This window comes from Podarcis tiliguerta (genome assembly GCF_965153285.1).
Source record: "Podarcis tiliguerta genome assembly, chromosome: Z".
NCBI lineage: Eukaryota > Metazoa > Chordata > Lepidosauria > Squamata > Lacertidae > Podarcis > Podarcis tiliguerta.
In genome coordinates, this window is record NC_139553.1 from 15,238,777 (window position 1) to 15,258,515 (window position 19,739).

The window sequence follows — 19,739 nt, forward strand, 5'->3', positions numbered from 1 at the left end:
AATTTATACATTGCTTGGGTTTTTACACACACACACACACACACACACACACACAGGTTTTCAAAGAGAATAAAACAATAAAATTATTGGTAAAAAAACAACTATTTAAAACATCCCAAGAAACAAAATCAGAAATAAACTAAAAACAAATAAAAATATAGACCAGCATTCTACATGTCTGGTTAGGCATGTCTAAGCAATAACTTTTTTAGCAGGTGCTAAAAAAAGTACAATGAAGGCATCTGCCTGAAGTCAGTAGGCAGGGAGTTCCAAAGTGTAGGTGCTGTCAAATTGAAGGATCAATTTCTTACAAATGCAGAACTGGTATTATGTGGCACCTGTAACATTGCCAGGTCTACAAAACAAAGCAGCCATCGGGGCCTGGTAGGGACCCCAAGATCTCCTGCAATGTTTTTGCAATATTTTTTTTTGCAGATAAAGTCGCTCAGATTAGGAAGGAGGTAGACTCCACTGTGGGAGCAGGGCCGGGGCGGGAGAGTGCTGGAGTCCTGTCTAGTCCTGTTATATGGGATCAATTTCAACCTGTTACCCCCGAGGATGTGGACAGGCTGCTTGGACAAGTGAAACCTACCACCTGTCTTCTTGATCCTTGTCCATTCTGGCTGATAAAAGCGACCCGGGAAGGGCTGGGTGATGGGCTCTGTGGGGTGGCGAATGCTTCCCTCTGTGAGGGAGCCTTCCCAGGCCCACTGAAAGAGGCGGTCATTAAAACTCTTCTTAAAAAAACATCTTTAGACCTGGCTGATATGGCCAACTATCACCCAGTCTCAAATCTTCCATTCTTGGGCAAGGTGATTAAGCGGGTGGTTGCTGAACAATTCCAAGCATGCCTGGAGGATGTGGACCATTTGGATCCCTTCCAGTCAGAATTCAGGCCTCACCATGGGACTGAAACTGCCTTGGTTGTGCTGGTCGATGATCTCCGGCAGGCTAGGGACAAAGGTGAGAGCTGTTTCTTAGTTCTGCTGGATCTCTCAGCGGCGTTTGATACCATGGACCATAACATCCTTCTGGACCGTCTTGAAGGGTTGGGAGCTGGGGGCACTGTTATACAGTGGTTCTGCTACTTTCTCCTGGGCCGTGTCCAGAAAGTAGTGATGGCGGATGAGTGTTCAGACCCCTGGGCTCTCACTTGTGGGGTGCCTCAGGGTTCCATCCTCTCCCCCATGCTTTTTAACATCTACATGAAGCCGCTGGGAGAGATCATCAGGGGGTTTGGGTTGTGTGTTCATCAATATGCAGATGATACCCAGCTCTACCTCTCTTTTAAATCAAAACCAGTGAAGGCCATGAAGGTCCTGTGTGAGTGTCTGGAGGCAGTTGGAGATGGATGGTGGCTAACAGATTGAGGTTGAATCCTGACAAGACAGAAGTACTGTTTTTGGGGGACAGGAGGCGGGCAGGTGTGGAGGATTCCCTGGTCCTGAATGGGGTAACTGTGCCCCTGAAGGACCAGGTGCGCAGCCTGGGAGTCATTTTGGACTCACAGCTGTCCATGGAGGCACAGGTTAATTTTGTGTCCAGGGCAGCTGTTTACCAGCTCCACCTGGTATGCAGGCTGAGACCCTACCTGCCCGCAGACTGTTTTGCCAGAGTGGTGCATGCTTTATCTAGTTATCTCCCGCTTGGACTACTGTAATGCACTCTACGTGGGGCTACCTTTGAAGGTGACTCGGAAACTGCAATTAATCCAGAATGCAGCAGCTAGACTGGTGACTGGGTGTGGTTGCCGAGACCATATAACACCGATCCTGAAAGACCTTTTTTTTTTTTTTTTTTTTGGAATTTTATTAGTATTTTCCACATAACAACAACACGAAAGATATAAAAAGATAACAATACACAACACACAAAAAACAACATTCGAAAACTAAAAAAGACAAAACAAAACAAAAAAACAAACAAATCCATATCTTACAAGTTAATATTATAAACACTAAAACAACAAGATCTTCATTGGCTCCCCGTACGTTTCCGAGCACAATTCAAAGTGTTGGTGCTGACCTTTAAAGTCCTAAATGGCCTTGGTCCTGTATACGTGAAGGAGCGTCTCCACCCCCCCCCTATCGTCCAGCCCGGACACTGAGGTCCAGCACTGAGGGCCTTCTGGCTCTTCCCAGGCTGCGAGAAGTGAGGTTACAGGGAACCAGGCAGAGGGCCTTCTCGGTAGTGGCGCCTGCTCTGTGGAACGCCCTCCCAGCAGATGTCAAGGCAGTAAGCAACTATTTTACTTTTAATAGACAACTGAAGGCGGCCCTGTTTAGGGAAGTTTTTAATGTTTGATGCTGTATTGTTTTTAATATTTGGTTGGAAGCCGTCCAGAGTGACTGGGAAAATCCAGCCAGATGGGCAGGGTGTAAATAATAAATTATTATTATTATTATTATTATTATTATTATTATGCGGATATGGGGTAAGGCGAGATCTCACAGGCAAACACATTGAACTTGGCCTAGTAGCAGATAGGCAACCAGTGCAGATCTCTGAGCACAAGTGTTATATGCTCACACAGCTTCACTCCTGTCAGCAGTCATGCTGCAGCATTCTGCACGAACTCCATCTTCCACAAAAATCTTTGTAGAAACATGATGGACTTGTGAACGAGCACATGTGAAACTGCACTGGAAATAATGGGTTGCATCCAATGCTAGTCTTGCTCAGAGTAGACCCACTGAAGTTATCAGAAATGGCTAATTTAGATCCATAAATTTCAGCAGGTCTACTCTTGAGGGGGACTGGCATCAGAAACCACTCTGATCTTTTGGATTCTGCGTGAGTTTTCACCATGATCTGTCTGTTCATTTGTAGCATTTATTATTAAAAGAAAATGGAAACTTTAGGGGGAGAAGTGCAAAAATGCTCCAGGCAGGCTGGGTTTTTTTTGGGGGGAGGGGTTATTATTAGCAACGAGACATTACAAGGTCCCAAAGGTCAGAGCTATCCCCAACCAGAATCCTTTTGCTGCAAACTTTGCAGAATCAACCGCACACCTCGGAGAGCGTGGCTCTGGAAAGGAATTGGTGCCCTGGGCCATTTCCAAATAAGACTCCCTGCTCTAAAAACACTGCCCCTGCCTTCACCTCCCCTCTCTCCCTGTCCCATCTCCTTGCTTTTTTATTAACGAAAGAGATTCATGATTCATGCAGCAATGAGATGTTTTCTCACTGCAAACCGCCAGACTCATTAAAGAGTCATGAGGTCCGTCAACCTCTTCGGTAGGCGAGGCGCTGGGGTGACTCCAGAGTCACGGTGGAAGGAATTCCTGACCGGAACCAGGTCTCGCCATTTGGCCCTGCTGGAAGCGGGGACTGCTTATTGTCGCACTAAATAAAAACGAATCCAACCGCAGAAGCGCATCTGTTCCGTGACCCCTCCGTCGTTATTATTTCATAGAGCAGGCACCCAAGCGAGCCGTATATCAACTGCGCCCTTCTGTCTAACTAACTGCCTGGTAGAAAGATGTCTCTGAGGAGTGAACATTTATCTGTTCACCTTCAGAGAACGACCCCCGCTCTGTATGATCAGCCAGGTATCTTAGGATAGGGGAGGTGAATAACATGAATAATAATAATAATAATAATAATAATAATAATATAATACAGATGCATCCAACTAAGTTCTCATCAGAGTAGACCTATTGACATTAATGGATTTACGATAGGCATGCCCATTACTACGCTGAGTAGGAGAAACACTGGATAGAGCACCACATTAATGCTAAGAATAACTGATTTGAGTGTGCATGTGTTTTTAAACAACAAAAGAAAACACAATCAAGTGGTGTAGAAATTTATGGAATAAGTATATTAAATAATTAATAACCTTAATTATACTGGAGCAGTGTGGTATAGTGGTTTGAATGTTGGTCTGTGAATGTCAGACAGTGGTTTAAATCAGTCATGAAGCTCACTGGGCAACCTTGGGTCACAATCCCTGTCCCTAGAAAAGCATGATCATTCTTTTTTTCTTTTTTTGGAGAAAAGTGGCCCCTGTCCTGTTTGGACTTCAAGCAGTCTGGACTCCTCCTCCAACTGCGTGGTAGAGGGTTGGTCCAGTGGGAGGAGGAGAACGAGAGAATCATAGAATCATAGAATCATAGAGTTGGAAGAGACCGCAAGGGCCATCGAGTCCAACCCCCTGCCAAGCAGGAAACACCATCAGAGCACTCCTTACATATGGTTGTCAAGCCTCTGCTTAAAAACCTCCAAAGAAGGAGACTCCACCATGATATTCTTGTAAAGAAGCTGGTAAAATGCGGTCTTGACTATGCTACCACTCAGTGGATTTGTAACTGGCTGACTGACCGAACCCAAAGGTTGCTCATCAATGGTTCCTCTTCATCCTGGAGAAGAGTGACTAGTGGGGTGCCACAGGGTTCTGTCTTGAGCCCGGTCTTATTCAACATCTTTATCAACGACTTGGATGATGGACTCAAGGGCATCCTGATCAAATTTGCAGATGACACCAAACTGGGAGGGGTGGCTAACACCCCAGAGGACAGGATCACACTTCAAAACGACCTTGACAGATTAGAGAACTGGGCAAAAACAAACAATATGAATTTTAACAGGGAGAGCCCGAGCAAAGAGTTTGTGCAGGAAAGGGTGGGTCTGTGAGGAGGACAGCCGAGGGTGAGAGCCTGAGGGACATGGGCAGAGGGTGGGATAGAGCTGAGAGGAGGAATTTGAAAGAGAGTTTTTGCATGGGCAGAGGGTGGCTTGCAGAGAGTGGGGGGGGGGAGGAGTTGCAGTGCACAGGCCTTCTATGGTGGAGTCTCAGGTTTTGTGCTAGCAGGGGTGGCTGTGGGTGGGTCGGAGAGTGGGTTTAGAGGGACCAGCTGCAGTGCAGGAGTTTTTTGCAGACAGAGTGAATAGGGTGGGTCAGAGAGCATGAGAGGGTTTTTGCAAGGCTCTGGTGGAGAGTAGGGGGGCGGCGGATTGTATTGGATTGCTTTGAAGTCATTTCTGCACCAGGTAAAGTAATTTTTGTCCGTCTCTCCCTCCGCTGTTCCCACCACCCCCGACCTGTCCTTTTGCCCAACCAAAGGTGACAACCCTACTTTAGACAAGCTATTATTTTCCTCCGGCTTCAACACACACACACACACACACACACACACACACTGGCAACTACAGTACGGGGACATATCGGCTGTTACAAAGGTTTATTGAGGCTATATATCTCGAGTACTTTTTGTACCCTTGAAAGGCACTCAGCAAGTGCTTATATTCTTATTTTGAAAGTGCCCTTCAACACGACCCTTGGGCAACGGAGTAAGGATTGCTTAAACAAAGAAGAAACTTTCTGAAATCCCAGTGGGTTGAGATATCCTGGGGGATATCAGTGGGCTTGGGGGTCGTGGAGCATTGCAACTAACCGGTGGTGTAGTGACCAGTTCAGAGGCACAGGGTCCTTTCATGGCAGTCACAGCCATTAGACAATAATAATCATGCAATAATTCTAATTAAGGGTGCACTGCAACACTCAGTGCCAATCTATCTGTGTTGCCCTTCAGCTACATATACTATTGTCTGTTCACATACATGGTCAAATGATTTGGAATGCTCCAGCATCCTTTTTTGGAGTGACTTAGGTTGTAGAATCATAGAATCATAGAGTTGGAAGAGACCACAAGGGCCATCGAGTCCAACCCCCTGCGAAGCAGGATTCTCCTTGAGCATATATAACAGAACTTGTACCCCATTCTATTGAAATGGAAGCCCCCTGTGCTGTCAGCAGTGGTGTAGCAAGCTCCATAGGCACCCAGGGCAGTGTGCAGCCTGCGCCCAGTGGTGGGGTGAGCCGGGGCAGGGCACGCTATCCAGAGCCTCCAAAGAGTCCACCCACTGCCTCTGCCTCAGCTGTATGGCGGCTGAGGGGTAGGTGATGGGCAGACGCAAGCTCCATGCTGCTGTTTCAGGCAATGCAGAGCCTGTAGGCACCCGAGCCACTGTGTCACTCCCAAGAGAGATGTGTGGCTTGGGCCTGCTGCAGGCCCCAGCCTATGGTAAGTGCCACCCCAATGATGTGCCCCCCCTGCCCCCCCGCTATGCCTCTGGCTGTCAGTGTTCCTAAAGGCTTAGCTTTGGAGCAGACAGAACAACAACTCCTTGGTGTCCTTCCAGTGTATCTTCTCCAGAGGGACCCTAGGAGAACATCATCAGTGGCTGCCTCACCTTCTTTCACTCTGGTTGGGCTCCAACCAGAGGAGGCTTTTTCATAGTGGCTAAGGAGCTTTCCTTTCATGCTGATGGGGCAGTTCTAGGATGCTGGAGACAACAGACCCTGCTGGGACCCATCTGCAGAAAAAGTAATGGGCCTTTGACCTGCTGTGTCCACAGACTACCACACCTCTGGCAGCATACCCTAAATGGGAGGGAGATGAGACTCTGATGTCATCTGAGGGAGGCTCAGATCTCCCACGTTTTTGCACAGATCCTCTGGCCGGGGGGGGGGGGGTATTGGCCCCACAGATTCATCTGGTAGCAATGCCTCTGGGGTTGGCCTTGCATCACCTTTTCCTTCAGGTTCACAGTCCTTGCCTCCATCACCTGATGAAACACTGACACCTTGGAATTCCCTGCCAATTGACATTTGGCAGGTGTCTTCACTGTGCCTCCTAAAAACATTTCTGCTTAGGCACAGAGAACATTGATATGTGTTTCAATGTGGTTGTCAGCTTACCATCTTAATTATTTTTCTTAATGCTTTAAACAGTTGTTTTTAACTATTTCAAACTCAAAATTGCATTGTTTTATTCTTTCTTGTGAACCCATTTGAGATTAAAAAGAACCGTTTCAAATGGTATATAAGAACACTAGAAGAGCCTGCTGGATCAGGCCAATGGGTCATCTAGCCCAGCATCCTCTTCTCACAGAGGCCAACTGTGGGGGGAAGCCCATAAGCAAGTCCTAAGTGCAACAGCAACTCTCTGCACTTGTGATTCCCAGTATACTGCCTCTGACAGAGGAGAGATAACATAGCCATCATGAATGGTAGCTGTTGATAACCTCCATAAATTTGTCTAGCCTATTTCAAAAGCTATTGAAGTTGGTGGCTGTCCCTGCACCTTGTAAATGGATGGCGAGAGAGTGAACAAGATATGAAGGATGAGTAAGAATATTAGAAAGTCCCACTGGATCAAACCAAAGGCCCACCTAGTACAGCGTCCTCTTCTAACAGTGGCTGACCAGTTGCTTGAATGAGGAGCCCAACGGTAGGACCTGACCACAAGAGCCCTCTCCCCTCTTACGGTTTCCAGCAACTATTATTCAGAAGCATAACCGCCTCCCATCATGGAGGACGAGCATAGTCACAGTGGCTAGTAGCCATATAATTAAAAAAGCAACAGATTGTTGAAAAAATAAATAAAATGAAGAGGAACCCAGCTTCTGGTCCCTGACATGAACTGCCTTTCTCTCCCCTCACTTCCCAATCCCTACCCATCCCTTGCCATTGCTATGTTGGCTCACAAAGTGGCCATAACCTTCTCTCTGCTTCTGTTTTCTAGAGAATGAGCTGTGGTTATATCCTCTGCACCGTCCTCCTGTCTGTGGCAGTTCTCCTTGCCGTCACTGTCACTGGTGCCATCCTCTTCATGAACCACTACCACACGCCTGTCACGGAATCCCCACCCATCATCAGCACCAATCCCGATGAAGCCAACGCCTTGGTCACCATCGAGAAAGCTGATGGCTCTCGTGTCAACATATTCATCGACCCCAATTGCCCGGATCAGGGCACCGGTTTCACCCGCCTGGAGGGCCTCCAGTCGTCTGTCCTGAGGGCTGTGACAGATCTTGATGCCGAGACGAAGTCATCGAAGGGGCAGGAGAGGGCATTGCTGGTGGGCCTGTCGGATGAGGTGTCCAAAGTTCTCAGCCATGCCACCCAGCTGAGGGCAGACTGTGACGGTCTGAAGAAAGGGCACAGCACCATGGGGCAGGAGCTGAACGCTCTGCAGAATGAGCAAGGCCGTCTCATACAGGTGATGGATGGGAGCGGAGGGGCAAGAGGCTAGCTCCTGTGAACACTTGCCCCGTAAACACACAAATCATGCAAAGTATAAGTTAGGGACCAATATAGATTGAGATGATTTTCATATGTTATGGACAGGCAGGTTGCAGAACTGCAGTGTGCCCCCCCCCATCCCCAATAACTTTTGGCTTGTGTTCCAGAAGCAAGTTAAAGCCATTTGAAGGGTCATAGCCAGAGGTCCAGCATCTTTACTTTCAGGGGGAAAGGTTAGTTTTTGGAAGAACTCCTGCTTGAAACCCTGGAGAATCACTGTCAGCCAGTGTTGACAGTACTGAATTGGATGAACCAATGGCCTGACTCAGGATAAAGCAGCTTCCTGTGTTCCATTGCTGCTGACCCCTTGGCCCTCAATCAATTAAAAATGTGGAGTCTCTTTTAAAAAAATCATCTCAGTCTAAATAAATAAAATAGTAGCTGACCAGAGATTTTCGTGAACTGCAGACTGTCCTCTAGATTGGAGGGTTTTAAAATATTTTATTTAAGTCACTTCCATCCGTGTAATAAACCAAAATCAAATTATGTGGAAAATGTTAAGGTCTGTTGCAGTTAGGTGCAGTGCAAACTTTTGGTTTTTTAATTATTATTTTAGAAACAGATGTCAAAACATTTACTATCTCCCCCTGAATATACACCATTACTTACCCAGGCTCCTTGGTTTACAGGATGCTAACTCTCTTAACGGGTTTTCAGGAAGTGTGTTTTAATTACAGAAAGAACAGAAGAAGGCAGGAAGGAGCATTCCATAGCCTCTATAAAAACAGTCGTGGTTGCAAATGGTGGAGATTAGGTCATATAGAGGTTGCTGCCCCACCAACCTTAGTCTCCCATTGGCCACCCCCTACCTGACCATCTTCATGCATACAACCAATCAGGGTGTGGCTCTACCTGTCATTGGCACAGGAAGCACCTACTGTTGGGCTCCCTGTATTCTTCTCCACCAGTCCCCTTGGAACCAGCCACTGAGTTCAATGGCGCTTACTCCCAATGCAAAGGACTTGTTCATTCTGTGTGCTGCTCCTTTTTGATACATGCATGTATAAGCATTTACTTATAATCTCTTTATTGTATCCCACCTTTTTCTCCAAGGAGCTCAAGGTGACTTACCAGTACATAGTTCTCAGCCTCATGACAACCCAATGGGATATTTTAAACTGAGAGGCGGGGGACTTGCCCAAAGTCACTCAGCAAGCTTCATGGGGGAGTGCACATTTGAACCCTGGTTTCCTAGGTCCTAGTAGGACACTCTGGCCACTGTATCTCACCGGCTATAATGGATCACACAGTGGTCTGCATTGCTGAACTCTTCTCAGAGCTGTGACTAGGATGGGGACCCTCAGGATTGGGGGCTGGATGCTGCCCTATAGCTCTCTAGCTAACTGCCTAGCTCTCAGAACTTTTCCCAGGACCACAGCCCTTACCAGTTCTGCTTTGCATCCTTCTTGAGGGTTTCTGCCTGCCTGGGATGTGTCCTTGAACTTTGCTCAAGACTCCTGCTTGTCTGGGTGGAGGATAGATAAGGATGTGTTGTTGTGGTGGTGGCAGTTGCATTTATTATAGTGTTGAGAATTGGGGAGATAGGCTGTGTACCTGTATACAGTCCCTTCTAATTCCTGGATACAATAAGGATCAATTGCTGGAGTAGCCAGGCAAGTTTCTTGGTGGCTCTGTGCCAGAAGACAAATGGGCAGGGTAGTTAGAAACTGTCTGGCAGTTAGAAAGACAAAGACCAGAGTTGTGTGAGCTAGAAGCTAGAAGCTGGAGGCAGGCTGGGCAGGTGAGAGAAAGAGCTATGCCTGATCTCTGCTTGAATCCAGTGCTGAGGCCATGGGAGAATCAAGACCCAATGGGGGGGGGAGGGTGAATCCTGTGAGCCCCTCCAACACAGGCTCAGGTTGTACAGTATATAGATCTAAATAAACCATATAACACGTTGTCAACCTGGGTTAGCTCAGTTGGTAGAGCATTAGACTCTTAATCTCAGGGTTGTGGGTTCGAGTCCCATGTTTGGGCAAAAAGATTCCTGAATTACAGGTGGTGGGACTAGATGATCCTCGTGGTCCCTTCCAACTCTACGATTCTGTGATTCTGTGACACCACCGTCTCTGCTGTCCCTCATTCCGAGGACACCGGACCCTGGGTAAGTGCCTGGAGCCCCTGGAATCTCGCACCTCTCAGAGATTGGGGTGGCATGCAACAATATTTACTTATATCCCACCTTTTTCCAAGACCAAGACTCAAGGCAGCTTATACAAGTTAAAACACCACCGATTAAATACAAAAAGCCAAAAACATATAGAAGATAATTGTTCGGGTAGAAACTAGGCTACCAGCCAAATTGCTCAGCCCACTTTTGGCTCTGACCCCACCCACCACAGGCATGTGGCCCCCAGAAGGTTGCCCCCAAAGGGAATGTGGCCCTTTGCCCCTGACAGACTTTCCTTGGTGATGTGGCTGTATAGGGGCTCTCACAATGAGTTTATGCACTTCCAAATTTACAACCGCAACACTGGTCTGGGATGCCACAGAACTGCCCTGAGATCTATGGATAGAGGGCGGTATAAAAATCTAATTAATTAATTAGGAGGAGGAGGAAAGTTGCAGCCACAGCTTTTCATAGGAGGAAAACTGGGAAGGTTACAGAAGGCAGGGGAGGGGAGCCTGTACATGTTTTGCACGTAGCGTTTGAGAGCTCATTTGCCAGACAGGTAGCTAAATGCTGGTGAGCCCTGAGGATGTTGGCTTACCTCAGTGAACTCTGTTGCATTTTGATTGAAGTCATCAAAGGAGGCTTCTGCAAATTCAGTGCTGATGCCTAAGGCAAGGTTAGAGGGGGTGGTGGAAAGAACAGCCATTACATCCCTGTAGTGAAAGGGAAAGTGCATCACCTGGAAACAAAATGGCTGACCATTTCAACTCTGCATTCAAGTGAGGTTTAATTGTCTGGGCAGGGGGAAGGGGTTCAGTCCCATAAACCTTGAGACTCGGCTAGGGCAACAAGGATGCCTCTGAACGTGTCTGTGATCTACCTCCATATTTGGAAGCCATTAATGCTTCTGAATACTAATTGCTGGAAACTGCAGGAAGGAAGGGTGCTTTGTGTTTAGGTTTCCTATAGTTGGCATCTGGTTGGCCACTGAGGAAGAACAGGACTAGGTGGGTCATTGGCCTGATCCTGCAGGGCTCTTCTTATGTTCAGGAAAAGCACATGCTTTGCACGCAAGAGGTCCCTTCAGTCCCCAACATCTCCAGGTAGGTCCAGAAGGACACCTGTCTGGAATCCTGGAGAGCCACTGCAGTCAGTGTGGACAATATTGAGCTAAATGCCCCAACTTGGACTAAGGAGGCAGCTTCCTATATTCTTAGGAGTGAAGGCGCAGTGGTAGAGCACCTGCTTTGCCTGCAGAAGGCCCCAGTTTCAATCCCCAATGGTATTGCCAGGTAGGTCAGGGAGAGACTCTCTGCCAGAAGCCCTGGAGAGCCACTGCTAGTCAGCGTGGACAGTACTGAGTTTGATAGACCAATGGCCTGATTCAGTGTGAACCAGTTTCCTGTAGTTCTAAATCCTCCTCTTCACCTGCATCTTCAGTTAGGTAAGACATCATCATCACATCCTTGTAAAAACCTTTATAAACTCTCCTGGTTTTGCACCTGTTTCTTGCTGAAGTAAGGCAATTCCTCAATGAATCATCACTGTATATTAGATAAGAACTGCTGACTCTTATGGAGAAGTCTGATAAAAGGTGCGAGCAAGGAGAAAAGCTGTTCGCATTTTCACCCCCACCCCCCTCCACCCCCGTGTAGGGTGTTTAATGGAAAATTGTGATGTTGGAAAATCTGCTTTTAAAAACCACCCATCACTTCTGCCAAGGGATCCATATTTTTTGAACTCAAGAGTTCAGCAAGCCTCACTGAATTGTTTCAATTACTTTGATGAATTAGTTATTGTTTGCTTTAATTATATGCTACTGTGTTTGATACTATGTATAGCGATTGCAATGTTGTTTTTAATGCTGTTGTGAGTATTGTGAGCCCCCATGCAATACACATACCCCCCCTACAGCCACAGGAAGCTTTGGCAGCACACTAACAATGAAATGGCACCAGCTTAGTCCATGGGTAGGGAATCTGTGGCCAGTGGGCCAATCTTGGCTCTGCAAGGGGTCTGCAAGGCCATTTCCCCCCTAAGCACATCCAACTGCCCATCAGCTGACCCCCACAGCCAGCAGAACCTAACTTTCTGCTCATCAGCTTATGAATAAAGTGTACGATCCTGTTGGGTACTGCTTTGCTGGTTCATTCCTTGATGATGACTGACAGGTAGGCTGTCCTGCCCGTCTGTTAAACATGGCCCATGGGGGTTAGTGGCAGATAAACTTCTGACCCCCCCAAGATGAAAAGGTTCCCTGAGTGCATCCAAGTGCTAATTGCTATTTAATATTTTCCATGTGCTGTTCTTGTTTACGAATGATTAGTCATCCCAGGAAAGCAACAACTTGGTCAGGAGAGCACAGGGGTAAGGTGATTTGCTGGTGCTGTTCTGGTGTAAGTTCTGCTGTGCTGGTGCTGTTCTGGTGTAGGTTCAGAACTTTGGGTAGTTCTGCTGGTATGCAAAACCACAGTGGAATGATTTCAGCACCATGGAAAGCAAACCTGCAGCTAATGTAAGAGCCAAATTACCTCAGCAGCAGCCTGGAGCAAACACCAGAGTTATATAGTCCTTTGGGAAACTACACACACACACACAAAAAAACACAGGTATCTTAAAGGACATAAGTCTCATGCCACAGTTTCTGGCTCCTAGTGGGTGAAGGTCAGAATAGTGATGACCTGGTTGGAGGGAAATCCCTGGTCACTACAAGATCCACTCATCAGAGTCTGAAGACAGCAGTAGTTTCCTCAGGCAACGCAGGATCCCAGGCAAAGTGTCCTACATGGGAAGAACAACAAAGCAAGTCTTATTACTCCTCTGATATCTCATTTTCTAAGTTCTTAGTCCATGCCATGATATGTCCATTACTTTTATTTTCTGGGCCTGGCTTTGGTGTTTTGGGTATGCCTTGTTAACATTTTTTAGTTTGAGTTGCTACAGTTGTCCTTATGTGGAGCTCAGCAGCCTCCCCTAGGTCTCCAGAAGTCATATCTCCAAGTACTGCTAGGGTGGGAAGCCTCTAGCCTCCCTGCCTGGGAGTTCAAGTTGGCCCACAAAGTCATTTCTCCCAATCCATGGCCCACCTGCCAATCCTCTGACATCACTGATGGGTGGGAGAATTAGGTTCAATCCTGCTGGAGTCTGCTTCACTAATATATTCCCTTGGCAAAGGAGACCCCTGCATCCACAAGGACTGAACCTGGTGAGCAGAAGTTTCAATTCTGCTCAGTTCACCTGTTCCCCTGCTAGAAGAAGGCTCATATAGTCAAAGCACAGTGTAGGGCTGTTTGAAAGCCATTTTGCAAACAGCTCTTTAGACCCCTGATTTTCAGAAGTTTGAATAGCAGTGTGAGGCTGTTTGCAAAAGGGCTTTCAAACAGTTCCTCACCATGCTTTGAAGTCCTGGCAGTTGGGGCATCAAAGCTCAGTATCACCTGATAGCAGCTGGGCTCTCCAGGGTTGGGGGTGATAGAGATCTGAATCACCAGTCAGAAAAAGCTCCCCACCCTTAAGGAAGAGTAATGGGCAAATGCTCCTTGCCTCTAGTGTATGTGCATATGTACAAGCAATAAGCCATTACGCAGTGCACAGCCTGCTACCCCATGCACTGCAGCTGAAGTCAGCTTTGTAGAGTTGATCACCTATAGCAGCCCAATTTTCAACCACGTTTTTGTTGTTTAATGACAAGATTTACATTTCTGCCCATCAACAATGTTCCCTGGGCAAGTCTACAGGGCAAAGGGAATAAAATACATGATCATTAAAAGCATCAACAAACACAGCAGAATGCAACATAAAACTCTCGATGTTTTGGCAGAGAAATGCAATCAATTTGCAGCTCAATAAGATAAAGCTTCCACAATGGGGGCCCAGATAGCATTTGTTTAAAATGTTACCATATACATTACTAGGTCCACTGTGAAAGGAGGGGGGAATTATTTCATACTATTACATTGCATACTCCTGATATTGAGAACCAGTATGCTGTAGTGTTGGGCTAGGACCTGGGAGACCAGGGTTCAAATCCCCAGTCAGCCAAGAAGCTCAGTGGATGACCTTGGGCCAATTACTGTATTTCAGCTTAACCTACCTCACAGAGTTGTTGTGAGGATAAAATAGGAAAAGGGAGGAACTGTATATGCTACCTTGAGCTTCTTGAAGGAAAGTTGGGATATTAACATAGGAATAACAATAATGATAATGATAATGATAATGTTTTCTTCCCCATATGATTCATTTACCACGGCATTGTTTTATTTTAAAAAACCCCACCTTCAGAATACTTTACAAAAAGAATAAAACATTAAAAGCAGTTTAAACTGCTATGTAAACATTCAAATAATAATTAAAAACAGAACTAAGCTAAAAACGTATTAAGACACATGTAAACATTCTACTTATCTGGGTAGGCTTGTCTAAAACAATAATGAGCAATGCAATATGTATATAAAAAAAAATTCCACACACACACCCCAGCACAGTATTATTAGCATTAGCATTAAATGGATTACCCATCCTTTACCAGCAGGGTCCCAGGGCAAGTTACAACAATTTAGAATTAAAAATGATTAAAAACAGATTACAGTCTCAGGAATAGGTCAGGGTAAAGAGGTGCGACTTCAGCATTTGCCAGAAGCTGTATAGTGAAGAAGCCAGAGCCACTTCTGTAGAGAGGAAACTTCACAACTTAAGGACTACTGCAATGGAATGTCCTCTTCCAGGCCTGCCACTACCCTAAACTTCTAAGGAAGGTGAAACTACGAAAATGTCTTTCCTCTACTGATCTTAACACCCAGGAGAGTCTGTAGGGATATACCTATGGGGCCTAAACCACTTACGGTTTTGAACTCTAAAATGAGCACTACATTAAAAAAATCTTAGCATTGGGACTAATGTAATGAACCACCATTAATACCCAAAAGTGCTATATACAAAAGAAGAAGAAGAGTTAGAATAAAATAAAACCCAATTGATACTTTGACAGAAATGACAAGATTGCTTTTCTGTTGCTGCCTTAGTCTAATTTTAGAAATGGCCAGAGCAAAAATCTGCAACCTTTCCTATTAGCTCAGCAACTTTAGCTCCCAGACAAACCAACGGGCGATGAGAAATCATTAGTTATTAAATTTGTATTTCTTCCATATCATAAAAAGCAAAGATGCAATGCAGTTCCCTTGACACATTTTCCTTCTCAACGTAAATGAAAAGCATCTTGTGCTTTAATTTTTGAATGTAAACTCTCTTATATAAATTTAATAAAGGCAGACTATTTGGGCGGGGGGGGGAGGGGAGAGAAAGAAAGAAAGAAGGAAGGAAGGAAGGAAGGAAGGAAGGAAGGAAGGAGCGAGCCATTAGGGATGTCAGAAGATTCTGTCAAAACTGGAAATGGGGCTGGAAATTGCAGATGCTGGCTTATTCACCACCATGCCCAGAAGAGAAATCAATCCACTGAGTAGAATCAGTATTCACTGTTGTTATTGTTTTCAGTTCATAAATGACTGAAATGAATGGGGTGCCAAAATGGAAGGAATCTCATTTACATAAGTTATGTAAGTTATATCATTTTGCCTCAGCGGACAACTGAGATTAATAATGTGGTTTTGGGTGGAAGATGAACTGTGGCAGAATCGAAATGGTCCTGCGTGTAACAAATGCAGGGCAGAATGGAAATAAGTATTAGAATCAGAGCATCATAGAATTGTAGAGGCTGGAAGGAACAGCCGCTGAGGGAAAGTACCTGAGTATGAGGGCAGGAAGTTGAAGGGACAGTTTAGAGGAGGGAGCTGTAGAACAGAGCAAAGCCTCGCTTAGTAGGCCTGGGCTGCAAATCCCTTTGAACTCAGTAAGGCTTGCAGCTAGGAAAGCATTCATAAGTCCCATTGAACTCTGTAGCAGTGCTTTTAAAAGCACCAAGCAAAAAAAGACATTATTCAGAGGTTGTGTCTAAGATCATAGGGGATATCACCTAGTCAGGATGCATGGACAGGGTGGTGATGGTACCATTGTCTGGCTTGCCTCATGCAGCAAAATTGGCACTACTGCAAGTGCCACATAATACCTATTCTGCATTTGTAAGAAGAACTTGATCACTTAGTGTGGCAGGACCTGCACTTTGGAACTCCCTGCCTATTGAGATCAAGAAGGCAACTTCACTGTACTCTTCTCATCACCTGCTAAAAACATTCCTGTTTAGACAAGCCTACCCAGATACTTGAAGTAATTTGAATCTATTTTAGTAGTTTAACTTTTTCATGTTTTAAAATAGGGTTGTAGTTTTTTTTAATTGATTTTACTGTTCTATCGTTCATAAACCTCTTAGAAGTTTTTTGTTTTTTTTACAATCAAGTGGTGTACAAGTTTTATGAAATAAAAAAAATATATAAAATATAATGCCTTGGGGCTGGCCCTGGTTGAGACCTTTCGCAGGCTGTCCTAAAGCTAGTAGTGGACAGGTTGGTGCCTGCGGATGGTGTGTTGGCAAACCCCCTGAACTGAGTCATAACGAATTTGGACTTTTTCCACACAGCTGCTCTCAGAGAGCCAGACCAACATGGCGAGACTAGTGAGCTCTGTCAGCGACATCCTGGACACCTTGCAGAAGGACCGCAGTGCGGTCCGACCTCGGCTCAAAGCTGACCTCCAGAAGGCTCCAGCTCGGAGTGCCCGGCCAAAAGGATGCTCCAACGGTAGGAGATCTGCTTCCTTCTCTTCTCCTTCTTGGGGCAATTATGAATATAATTTATTCACACTCCACCAACCATAAATAAGAAGTTAGAGAATGTAAAATATGTATCCTGGGCCCCATCTGCACTTCACATTTAAAGCAGTTTCATGCCACTTAAACAGCCATAGCTTCCCCCAAAGAATCCTGGGAACTGTAGCTTGTTAAGGTGCTGAGAGTTGTTAGGTGATCCCCAACTGCTTTCACAGAGCTAAAATTCCCAGACTGGTTTAGCAATCAGTCCCTCTTCACAGGGAATTGTGGGTATTCAGCCCCAAATGCACAAGTGAGCGCTCAGTGGTAAGATAGAAGTGCATTTTGCGTTTTTTGTAGGAACATAGGGAGCTGCCTTATAGTGAGTCAGCTCATTGATCCATGTGGCTCAGTATTGTCTCTACACACTGACTGGCAGCAGCTCTCTACTGTTTCAGGCAAGGGTTCTTTCCCAGACCTATCTGGAGACATCAGGGGTTGAATCTGGGAACAATTGCACACAAGGCAGATGCTCTACCACTCAGCTATGAATCTTCTGAGCAAAAAAACACACAGTCCCAGATGTAGCATACTGCTTTGTTTCTGCACGAATCAACCCCCTAAAAATGAGAGAGAGAGAAACTGTATTGCAGGGGGTTGAACTAGATGACTGTTTGGGTCCCTTCCAACTCTACAATTTTATGATTGTATGAAACAAGAGTTCTGCCAGAACTCCACTTGCCCAGAGCATAGAAGGAAACAGAACAAAGTCTCTTTTAGTGACAGCAACCAGTTGGAATAGGCGAGAGTCCAGAGCCAAGGGCTCAAACAGTGATGTTGTAATTTAGTCTATTAATTAGACCTCTCTTGTTTCTCTTCCCCCCAACTCTCTTCTGCCCCACACTTCACTGCAGGCTCTCGGCCTCGGGACTGCTTTGACATCTATGCAAGCGGACAACAAGAGGACGGTGTTTTTTCTGTCTTCCCCACTCACTACCCTGAAGGCTTCCAGGTTTACTGTGACATGACGACGGATGGCGGCGGGTGGACGGTAAGGGTCTGTTGCCTGCTTAAGTCTCTTTGACGCATTGGTTTGAGTAATAGACCCCTTGGCTTAGCTGGTCAAAGCATGTGACCTTCCGTCAAGGTTGAAGCAGAGAGGCAATGATGGGGAACAGATTCTGGGAGCTTACGGAGGAGACAAGAGAAGCTGGCATCCTTTGTGAGTTGATGGGCAGGGCCTTCTGGGCATCGAGGCACCGTGGGCCTCACTGCAGCAAGAGCACAGGGCCAGTCAGTGCCAGGGCAAATGCTGAGGGTGCTTTCAGATATGGACAATTTAACAGCATCTGATCAGCACAGTTTTGGTTTAAGCTGGAAATGGGATAGCAGCTCAGCTTCCAGACTTTCAGCACCCTGTGGCTGGGACCAGGATGCTGTGCCTTTCCAGTTGTTGCTAGATGACAGCCACATTCATGCCATACATTTAAAGTGCAGTGATGGCACTTTAAACTGTCATGGCTTCCTCCAAGGAATTCTGGGAGCTGTAGTTCATTAAGAGTGCTGAGTTGTTTGGAAACCCCCTATCTCCCTCACAGATTGTTAAACTACCCTAGAAATTGTAGCTCTGTGAGGGGAAAAGGGAGTCTCCTAACAACTCTCAGCACCCTTAATGAACTATAGCTCCCAGAATTATTTGGAGAGGGCACAGCTGTCTCAAGTGGTATCATAATGCTTTAAATGCGTGCTGTGAATGAATGTTGCCAACAACTTCCATCAACCTGGATTGTTGGCTATGTTGGCTGGGGCTGAAGGGAGTTGGATTCCACTGTAATTAATTTCACTGGGTCTACTCTAACTAGAACTTAGTTGGATTCAACAATAACATTTTGGGAAAGACACAGATGGAATGAGATTTCGATTTTTACTTTTTTAGTAGGTAGGACTTAACGGAGAACAAACGGCATTTGCTATCACTGTACTTTGTTCTATGTTTTGGGGTTCTGAAGTAATATACATAAAACAAACCTTCCCTGGCATCATCACGCCGATGTAAAATAAACTCATTTCTGGAGAGGAGCAGATGGGAAATAAATCTATACAAGAGTAAATGCAAAATATTGCGATAATGCCGACTTTATTATTAATGGAGCACACATAAAAAGCAGGGTTTGTGTACTAAACTTGATGGTCTGTATGCCAGCATGGTTAGATGTTCTGTTTGTTTATCTCTAGGCATAAAATTAGTTTCTAGATTTCATTGCGGCTTGGTGTGACAAGCAGACAGCCAAGAAGGTGGGGGCAGAGCTGTGCATGGAGAAAGACTCTCGCAGTTCATTAGGAACTTAGATACCCACAACACTCTTATAAGCAAGACCATACCTTCATTTTGCCCATGGCTTTGTCTTGCATTTTGAGCTCAGGGGAGAAATGTGGTTTCCCAGAAAGAAGAGCCCAGCCTTGGAGAGTGCTCTGGTTTATTTCCTGTGCAGCACCTGTGTACATATGAAGGTGCTTTAAACTTGAATTCAGACAAGTGATTCACCTGGCTCTATTTTACCAACAGCTGTACCTGGAGATTGAACATGGTTCTGTCCCTGAGGTACAGCCCTTCCCTAGAATTAAGGTCCTAATCCTCATGGTTCTGAATAAGGAGCTGATTGAAATAAAAACATAGGAAGTGATGCCTCATATTGAGTCAAAACGTTGGTCCATCTACCCCAATATTGTCTACACTGACTCTCCCCAAACCATCTCCAGGGTTTCAGGCAGGGGACACTCCCAACCTTCCCTGGAAAATTGCATTGGGAATTCTCCATGCAAAGCACGTGCTCAACC

General features: G+C 45.7%; 2 protein-coding genes across 5 annotated transcripts in view; one reads left to right on the forward strand and one right to left on the reverse strand.

Moving 5' to 3' along the window:
- LOC310669686 (uncharacterized protein) overlaps positions 1-19,739 on the reverse strand; it is a 151,335-nt gene that overhangs the window by 90,790 nt on the left and 40,806 nt on the right. The window lies entirely within an intron of this gene.
- Positions 1-19,739, forward strand: part of FIBCD1 (fibrinogen C domain containing 1) — a 70,192-nt gene that overhangs the window by 26,512 nt on the left and 23,941 nt on the right. For 2 of the 3 annotated variants that reach the window (XM_083423825.1, XM_083423824.1), the window contains 3 exons: positions 7,532-8,008; positions 16,734-16,893; positions 17,816-17,952. In XM_083423825.1, the coding sequence (XP_083279951.1) occupies positions 7,532-8,008; positions 16,734-16,893; positions 17,816-17,952 (774 nt within the window). Of the gene's footprint in view, positions 1-4,867; positions 4,995-7,531; positions 8,009-16,733; positions 16,894-17,815; positions 17,953-19,739 lie in introns of those variants that run through there. The other variant, XM_083423826.1, reaches the window with a different exon arrangement.